This window comes from Camelus ferus, chromosome 9 (genome assembly GCF_009834535.1).
Source record: "Camelus ferus isolate YT-003-E chromosome 9, BCGSAC_Cfer_1.0, whole genome shotgun sequence".
Classification (NCBI taxonomy): domain Eukaryota; kingdom Metazoa; phylum Chordata; class Mammalia; order Artiodactyla; family Camelidae; genus Camelus; species Camelus ferus.
This window is the reverse complement of record NC_045704.1, coordinates 18572749-18582131: the sequence shown is the minus strand read 5'-3', so window position 1 is coordinate 18582131 and position 9383 is coordinate 18572749. Positions and strand designations below refer to the sequence as shown.

The 9383-nt window shown below is 53.2% G+C and overlaps 1 protein-coding gene across 1 annotated transcript; it reads left to right on the top strand.

Annotated features, from left to right (window-relative positions):
- The first annotated feature begins 826 nt into the window (after positions 1 to 826).
- TIMM50 (translocase of inner mitochondrial membrane 50) lies at positions 827 to 9170 on the top strand. Its single transcript, XM_006177936.3, has 11 exons — positions 827 to 983; positions 1912 to 2068; positions 2584 to 2615; positions 2832 to 2853; positions 4308 to 4366; positions 4458 to 4577; positions 4993 to 5097; positions 5207 to 5305; positions 6243 to 6399; positions 6749 to 6855; positions 7760 to 9170. Exons 1-11 carry the CDS (start codon positions 876 to 878, stop codon positions 7859 to 7861), a joined length of 1068 nt encoding a protein of 355 aa, XP_006177998.1. The 5' UTR covers positions 827 to 875; the 3' UTR covers positions 7862 to 9170.
- The last annotated feature ends 213 nt before the right edge of the window (positions 9171 to 9383 follow it).

The following is a 9383-nucleotide window of genomic DNA, read 5'->3' as shown; positions in this document are numbered from 1 at the left end:
AAAAGTTACGATGCCAGGAACACTGAAGTCCCCACCACCCAGCTTAGGAACCACGTGTGTACCAGATAGGAAAGACCCACTTAGGCAGCACACAGTCCGTTCCCCTCCTGAGGTAACCCAACTCTGCATCCTGTGTCTTTTTGTCGAACTTCAAACTTTTATTACCTTGGTATTCATCCCTAAGCGTTGTCTGGTGATTCCATGTTTTTAAAATGTACATAAACAGTATCAGACTCTTCTTCCTTTCAAAATAATTTGAGGGGATTCATCAAGGCTCCTGTAGCCTCTAATTCATGAATTTTTCTCTCAATACCCCAAGCCCACCAGACAGGGTGGCTGTTCCTTCGGTTGAGCCTCCACGAAACTGGCCTGCTTTCCAGACCCTTTATAAGAAGTTCATGGGAAGAGGGGCAAAAAAGGGCGTGGAGAATGGGAAGGAAAACGGATTAGGCCTCCCGGCTGCACAGTGAAAAAGAGGGTTTGTGAGGGCGGCTTTCAGCTCGCTCCAGACTTGTGGCTTTGAGCTTTTAAAGCAAATCAAGAAGCCATTAGGTTCCTTCGTTAAGGACCTCAGCATGACCTCTGAGCAGTGGGTGTTCCGCCGCGTCCTGTAGCAGCGGCAGTGAAACGCCCTCTGGCCCTAGGGGGACATGATGCCGGCTGACTCGGTCTTGGTTAGTGAGCCCGCCTCAGCAGGAGGGCCACCTGAGGCGAGTGAACTAGCGGCACCGCGCCCGAGGCAGTACCCCCCGGGCCCTTTGTCTCTCTCGGGCTCCCGTCCACCCGCCCCTCCCCTGCACCCGCATTGGCCGCGGCCCCGGCCCGGGGCGGGGAGGAGGGAGCGAGTGGGCGGGGCCACATGGCGTCAGGGCAAGATGGCGGCCTCGGCGGCGCTGTTCCTGCGATTGCGGGGCGGGCTCCGACAAGGTGCGCGGGGATTGTGCACGAGGCTAGCGACGCCGCCGTCCCGGGCCCCGGACCAGGTGAGCGGGACAGGGGTGGCCTCCTGGTGCGGGGACTTCTTCCTAGAGTTTCAGGCGGACTGCCGCCGCCCGGAGGTTCTGGGACGCAGCACCTCAGGGTGCTGAATGGAATGCCGCCCGTGCCTTGGGTCCCTTCCCCGCTTCCCGGGGTAGGCAACGCTTGCTTCCCTGCCTAGATGCTTGGGGGCTTCAGTTCGTCCTCTGGACCCCACTTCCTCTGGACCCCACGTGGTCGCCGGGGAGGGGGTCACCTTTCCCCCATCTCAAGTGACTGCTCAGGTAGTACTTGAGGGGGAGGGGCCTTGGACCCTGGAGTTCCAGTCTGGCCTTGGGGATATTTTCCCCGCGGTGGTGGTGGTGGTGAGGTAGATGTTCGGGCTTCGGATTCGACCTGCCTCCATCTTGACAGATACCTAGCCATTCTGACCTCCAGGTCCATCACTCCCATGCCTTACTTCCCCAAGCCCCAGACAAGCGATTGCCCCTCTGCCCCTGCTCCCATCCCTTCCCCTCCATACCCCGCTACTGTGAGCCCCAGGCATCCGGAGGACTTAACTCCCTGACCTGTCCCCTTGTGTGTCCTTCATTGCCTTGTTCCAGGAATCCCAGTGACCAGCCAGGCTCCCTGATCTTACCTCCCTGCCCCACTTTTCCGGTCTCCAGGCCCTCCAATCTTTTGCCTCTAGGATCCTGGGCACCCGGGCTGTCAGCTTTTGAATCCCTGGGATCCTGGTGTCAGGCAGCCTAGTTATTGACCTTTCTGAGAGACCAAGTTCCCTGGCTGCCCCTCCAGGGACATAAAACACAGAGGCCATGTGGGTGTCTGCTTCCTGGCTCCCAACCTTGATTCTTCTCAGACCAGGGTGCCTGAACCACCCTGACCTTCTTTCTCTCTTCTCTTGGCCAACCTACCCCATTTCAATCGCAGGCTGCAGAGATCGGGAGCCGAGCAGGAACTAAGGCCCAGGCCCAGGGGCCACAGCAGCAGAAGAGCTCGGAGGGTCCCAGCTATGCCAAAAAAGTTGCACTCTGGCTTGCTGGGCTACTCGGGGCCGGTGGGACTGTGAGCATCGTCTATATCTTCGGTGAGGGACATATTCCCGTCCACCAGTTTTGTTCTGTTGGTCCTCAGTTCTACTGTGGAACCTCCCCCTCTTTTCCCTAAGGGCTTCACCCATCTTCATTCCCTGGCTCCTCCCTCGATAGGGCATCCAACTAGAACATCTACCTTGGAAATGAGGGAAGTCTCCCTTCTACCCCTCTACTCAAGGGTCTGCTCTTTCTAGTTGGTTCCCGCACTAAGCTACGGGGAGTCAGTTGAAAGAGGAGAAAGGTTAGGCCTGGACCACCCTCTTCAGCACCCTAAACTCCAGCCTCCCCCTAGCCCCTTCATTCCTCAGACCTAGAAGACCCTGCCCACCCCTATTCTCTCAGAGACCCAGGAATCCTGGCTACCAGACCCCTCCTTTCTCTGTCTCAGGAGACCATGCCTCTAGCCCTCATCTCTCAGATCCAGGAGTCTAGGGCTCCTGCCGTCTTCCTCTCTTAAAACCCAGGAGTCTGGCCTCAGTCCTCTGATTTATCACTATCTCCCTTGCAGGAAACAACTCTGTGGATGAAAATGGTGCCAAGGTGAGCGGAAAAGAGACCCCGAGGCCTTACTAGGGGTCCAATCCTGTAGGTCTCCTCCCATGTGGTCTGTTGAGGCTCATTTCTGATCGAGGGTGAGCCTCTCCCTCCCTGGGACATTTGCTTACTTCTCCCAGGACCCTGAAGATATCTTTTCTGGGTGTGATGGGGTTCTGCCTCTGCCATCCCAAACCCTCCTTTTTTCTCTCTACCTCCCAGATTCCTGATGAATTCGACAATGGTGAGTAAACAAGCGCAAATTCTGGGTTCCCCTGACCCTCCCTATGCTGCCCTCCCCATGCAGTGCCCCAGCTCCTCCTTCCATTGGGAGGTGGTGGGAGTCAGCAGCTGGATGGCTTGAGGGGAGGGGCATACAGAACTCCAGTCCCCTTCCCTGGCCCCTCAGCCTGGGAGCAGATGGTCAGGGACAGATGGGGGAGGGGTACCCGGATGGGTGGGAGTGCTTGGGGAGAACTGGGCTGTCTATCGCCAGACACTTGGCTTCCTGGGCCTTAGATCTGAGCATCTGCAGCTCCTCACCTCCTTCTTTATGACAGCCTCTTCCCCACCATGGGCCCCTACCCCATCCAGCTCCTTATTTCCAAAACAATGCCTCCTTCCTCCCTCCCGCTTCTGATTACCAGCTTCAGGGAAGTTTCTGACAAAGTGGCTAGTAGAGAGTAGTTGTCAATTCTATCACACCTGGCCCTTCCCAAGAGAAATATAAAGTTGGTAGGTCCAGGAAGCCACTTGTCTGTGCTGGGGAAGTTTGCAAACCAGCATGTTAATACATTGTTTTAAACTAGACGGGTAGGTAAGTACGCTGTTTTACTTTGGCAGATGTAGAATCATACTGTTTTGAACAAGTCAATATACTGATATAAGTTGAGCAGGTAAACTTGTAGGTTTAAAATGTGTGTGCTTACTATAGTTTAAGTGATGTTTTGATGTTTTGGTTTCAGAAAGGCAAGCCTATAAGTAGTAGTTTAAGTGAACTAAAGTTACTGTATTGAAATAGGCAGTCATGTAAGATTTCTGTTTTAAACTGGATTTAGTGTATTCATTTAAACCAGTATTTGTCAGCTTTGGTCCTTTTGATACTTTGAATCAGATAATTCTTCGTTGTGGGGAGTGTCCTGTGCAATGTAGGATGTTTAGCAGCACTCCGGGCCTCTAACCACTAGGCACCAGTATCATGAAAATCAAAAATGCCTCCAGATGTTGCAGAATTTCCTGAGAAGGGGTGGGGAAGAGAACTGCTCCTGATTGAGAACCACTAGTTACAGACATATGTACATGTTTATTGTGGCTTAACTAGACTCAGAGTACTTGCTTAAAGCCAGCAGATCTGGAAACTAGTGGTTCAAAATGGACTAAATATACTGGCATAACATCAGCACATTTATATATATGTAGGTTTTAGGGGAGCAGATGTATAAACATTCTGTTTTATAGGAGTGGTGGTATGTGGCTATTAGTATTCAGGTTAAGGTTGGGTAGATGAATAAAAACACTTGTCTCTGCCTGGCAGTTAGTTACGTCATTGCCTTCTACTTTGTACTTAGAAATTAGCTGGTTCAAACCAGGAGGATTTGTAGACTTGTTTGTATCTGGTAGATAAATAAAGCCTTGGCTTGTCCAGGAGGTTGAGCAGTGGCTCATCTTGGAACCCTTTGTGCCCTGGTGTTCTCCTAGATCCAATTCTGGTACAGCAGTTGCGCCGGACATACAAATATTTCAAAGATTATAGACAGGTGAGCAGGAGCCCTGGGCCCAGTCCCTGTCCCTCCACCCCCAGCCTCCTGCCTGCTTGTCTGACTGCCCCTGTTTGTCCCTCTTTTGCAGATGATCATCGAGCCCACCAGCCCCTGCCTTCTCCCAGACCCTCTGCGGGAGCCGTACTACCAACCGCCGTACACACTGGTCTTGGAGCTCACTGGTGTCCTCTTGCACCCTGAGTGGTCGGTGTGTCCTGGGGAAGGCAGCAGGTTGGGGATGCACGACAGGCCTGGGTGGCTGGCTGAATTGTGACCATGTGGTTAAGAGCACTGCCCCTGGAGCCAGGCTGGGGTTCAGCCCCAGTTCCACCCTGTGATCTTGGGGAGGAGGTATCACCTCTCATTGCCTCGCTTTTCTCAGCTGTGATAGTCCCCACTCTGTAGGCTGTTGTCAGGGTACTTTGGCACCCAAGAAGTGCTATAGCAGCTGTTTTTGTGGGACCCAGACCCTCAGTCACAGCCATGTACTCCCGAGCCCCTCCAAGAGCCACAGAGACGGGGAGCACTCTGATTCTCAGGGTCCCCCAGGCCAGGTCTTCATCCTCTTGGGGATCTGGGGGCCTCTGGGTCTCAGTATTTCACTGTTCTCACTGCCATCCCAGCTGGCCACCGGCTGGAGGTTTAAAAAGCGTCCAGGCATCGAGACCTTATTCCAGCAGCTCGCCCCTTTGTACGAAATCGTCATCTTTACTTCGGAGACTGGCATGGTGAGGCCCCGGGGCAGGGGGCGAGGGTTGATATGGCTGGAGGTGAGGGATTGATTGCTGCCTGGCTAGGGCCCAGCCTGACCTGGTTCTCCCGGCCACCCCACCCTAGACTGCATTTCCGCTCATCGACAGCGTGGACCCCCATGGCTTCATCTCCTACCGCCTATTCCGGGATGCCACGAGATACATGGATGGACACCATGTTAAGGTGCCACAGGGGTCCTGAGTGGGGCTCTGGGATTTGGGGGAGGGCTGGCACTTCCTGAGGGAAAGAGGACCAAGCTCTGACCCCAGCCTCAGTGTTCATCTGATTGAGAAGCAACCAGCTGCTTCTGGTTCTGTCCCATGTCTGATTCTGGGCTGGATCTCTACACCCTCTCTCTGTCCCAGAATCTGGGAATGGGAGCAGGGGGAAGTGGGGTCTCTCCAAAGAAGTCAGTTGAGGGTACAGAGTAGGGACTTGATTTTTGTCTCTGTGTCTGGAGCCAAGGGTCTCTGGACTGTGTAATTTTAATAGTTCATATGAGACTGCTCTGGGATTTGTTTGGCTTGGGGTCTGTTGCTGTGACTCTCGGTATATCCAGGGGTCTGTGTGTCTGTGAATGTGTCTCTTTGTGGGTCTGTGTCCAAGTATCCGTGGGTCTCAGTGTCTATTTGGTTTCTGTGTCTTCATGGGTCTGAAGGAGTCTTTGTGGTTTTTCAAGATTCAGCAGGACATGGGCTGTGATTGAGGGTCTTGAAGGGTCTGTCTGAGTCCCTGTCTTTGTGTGACTCCCTGTGTGTTGCTGTGGATCAGTCTGCACCTCTTTTTCTGGATGAGAGGTTCACAAACCTGCAGCTTGTCACAGTCAATGAGGCAGTGGTTAAATACACAAGTGTCTAGCTCTCTCCCCAGGGAACCTCTGAATCAACTTGTCTGTACCATGCCCTGGGTCCAGGAATCTGTATGACTAGCTAGCTCCCCAGCTCCCTGCTGGCTTTTATGTCATCATCCCAGCCTGGTCTGTGGGAGGCCCCATCGTGGTGATCCCAATGTGTGATGCTAAGTGTGTGTATGCTCTGTCTACCTGCCTGTCTCTCTCTGTGGGTTCCTGGTGGGAAAGGAATGGGCACAGCCCTTGACCTGACCTATCACCCACTTCCAGGACATTTCGTGTCTGAATCGGGACCCAGCCCGTGTAGTAGTCGTGGACTGCAAGAAGGAAGCCTTCCGCCTACAGCCCTACAATGGCGTCGCCCTGCGGCCCTGGGATGGCAACTCCGATGACCGGGTCTTATTGGACCTGTCTGCCTTCCTCAAGAGTGAGACTGACCCCTGACCTGTTGGCCTCTGACCCTGGAGACCTTGACCCTCAGGAGGAAAGAAAGATGCTTGATTCTGGCTTGTTTTTTCATGTGAAACTGGGCACTTGAGGTGCAGGAGGTCCATGAGCATCTTGCAGTCTTTGGCATGTTTGGGATGCTCTTCTGGAATGTTTAGGGGGTGCCTGGGAATGTTCAGGTATTCAGGGGGAGCCCTTTTAGACTACTGATAAGTGTTCCAGGTAGCTCTGACTGTCCCCCTGCTGCCCCCAGGGTCTGACCTTTAACCTTTGTGGGCCCTACCTCCCCGGCCTTCAGTCTGGCTGACCCCCACCTGCTGTGCCCACAGCCATTGCCCTGAATGGTGTGGAGGATGTCCGAACCGTGCTGGAGCACTACGCCCTGGAGGAAGACCCACTGGAGGCTTTCAAACAGCGGCAGAGCCGGCTAGAGCAGGTGAGTGCTCAGACCCCCAGTGTGGGTGGGGGACGTGGCATCAAGTTCTCCAGGCTCCTGAAGGAGGGGCCCTGGAACAGCCTGTCTCCGCTCCAGCTGTGGGACTGCCTTCTCTTCCACACCTCCTGTCGCAGAGGGCCCTTGTAATGAAGGGTGCATTGACTCTGCAACCTACTCTGGGGACAGGAGGCAGGAAATGCCAAGCACATAAGATAGGTCTGGAGACCCTGATGGTCCTGAGCACATCTGGCAGCCCTGGTATTTTGTGGACTAGGGGTTTGGATCGGGTCTAGGAAGAGGGATTCCTGGACACTTGACTCAAGGATCTGAGCAAGGATTTCTGATGACCATGGTGTGATCCTGGTAATCTGAAAGTGGGGCTCAGAATATGGATTGAGTCTGGGAGAGAGATTCCCAGGAGTCTAGGCTGAGGTTAACCAGATTTGAGGTTGGGACCCTAGGAATAGGGCTGGAGCTCCTGAGTATCCAGAGGAGGATTCCCTGGAGATTTAGGCCTGGGATCCCTCGGCTTCCAGACAGGGGTCATAGGACTCAGGACGGCACAGTGGGGGGGTTGGGGTTCATGGGGGAGCTGATGTAGTCCGGTGTGCGGCCAAGGATAGGTTCTCAGGGCTCGGGGTGATTGTGAAAGTGTGATGTGGAATTTGAGTATGCACTTCTTTTGCTCCGAGCTGGCTTTTGCCAGTGTCTAAACTGGGTCCTCGGGGTCTGGGCTCATCCTATGTTAGCACTGGGGTTCTGGGGTTTTGGGAAAAGGGGTCTGGACTGGGCAAAGGTTTAAGGAAGGTGGCCCCTGGGCTGAAGGCTGGGGACCTAGGGATCTGGGAGGAAGCTCTGCCCACCCTGGGCCGACTCATCCTCTCTGTCTGCCCCCCAACTCCAGGAGGAACAGCAGCGCCTGGCCGAGCTCTCCAAATCCAGCAAGCAGAACCTGTTCTTTGGCTCTCTCACCAGCCGCTTGTGGCCTCGCCCCAAACAGCCATAATCTCTGTGCCTCCTCAAACTCAATGCCTGAGTTATGGGCCCATGGCTCAGTGCTCCAGACCACAGCTTGAGCAACCACACGTCAATAAAGTCCATCCCAGACGCCACACTCCTGTGTCCAGAGAGTCTCCAGACGGGGGCATCGGGGTGAAGTGTGCGACTCTGGGCTCCTCGTCCCACGCTGGCTGATCAGCTGCTGAGCACAGAGTGGGTGCTCTGGTGGATCGGGGTTGGTTTTTAACCCTGTCCTGGGAATCTGAAAACCTGGGTAGGGCTCTGCCCCGGCCATGTGTTCCCATGTCCCATGTGATCTGCAAAAACACATCTCCCTCTTTGGCCCCAGATTCCCCATCTGTAGAAAAGAGGACAGAGGACGGCACTTTGGGGTTTAAAGACGTAGCTGCCAGGCTGCTGAGCAAATATGTGAGGTGTGGGCTCCAGTGGAGCAGGGGTCACCCCATCTCAGCTTTGCCAGCTGTGGCTCCCTGGGAAGGTGGGCATACTTTTCAGCAGAAGACAGAAATGGAGATTTTTGTATTAAATCTGCCAGTTTTAAAATGTTGGCTCCTAAGTCAAGCAGACAGACCGTAGCAGCGCTCTGCAGTGGAGCTTTCCACGATGTTTACTCCATGTTCTATATCTGGGCTAATACAGCAGCCAGTGGCCACCTGGGGCCATGGAGTACTTGAAATGTGGTGAGGGTAACTGAGGGATGGACTTTTTAATTTTGTTTTATCTTTAACAAATATCTAAATAACTGCATGTGACTCTTGGCTCTTGCATTGGACAGCAACAGTTGGGTATTAAGAGTGTGAGTTCAGACTATTGAAGTTCAGATCCAAGCGCTACCACTTCCTGGCCTGTGTGATCAAAAGCAAGTAGGCAAGTTCCTTCAGCCTTCAGTGCCTCAGTTTCCACATCTATAAAATAATAGTACCTACCTCGTAGGCTAGGCTTGAGGGCTGAGTGAGGCATCCTGTGTAGGCACTCACGTGGTAGTGCTGTGAATCTTGGGCAAGGCACCTTTCTGCCTCAGTTTCATCATCTCTAAAGTGGGCATTTCTGTCTTAGGAGTGTGGTTGTGACAAGTAAATGGAACAATTCACATTCAGGCTGTTTGTATATTCAGTGGGGCTGGTTACCAGGCCATACTGTTTCTTCACAGACTGAAATACCCTGTACCATTTGGGCTGCATCTCCTCCCACTGTCCCAGCCTCTCCTGCTCCAGCCAGCGTTTAGTGCTAGTACCAGGTATATGTTTTAAACGACCTTTCCCTGGTATTTGTTATAATAAAATAATTAAAATGTATTTGAAACTGTGGGCCAGATTGAACCTCTAAACTAGATATTTTTAAAGGCTCACAGATGTCTACAAAGAAGAATTAAAATTTGGTACAGAAGTATACCATCTCTAATCCAAGAGAGAGTATCCCCATATTCTCTGGACTCCCTAGTTTGAGGACTGTCCACACATGGAGCATGGAAGGAGGACGTACATTTGTCCATTTTCCCTGGACCCTGG

Coding starts and splice junctions, on each gene's coding strand:
- TIMM50 (XM_006177936.3), top strand. CDS start 876: ATGGCGGCCTCGGCGGCGCTGTTCCTGCGATTGCGGGGCGGGCTCCGA. Junction 2,854..4,307: donor TCCTGATGAATTCGACAATG/GTGAGTAAACAA, acceptor GTGTTCTCCTAG/ATCCAATTCTGGTACAGCAG. Junction 4,367..4,457: donor ATTTCAAAGATTATAGACAG/GTGAGCAGGAGC, acceptor CCTCTTTTGCAG/ATGATCATCGAGCCCACCAG.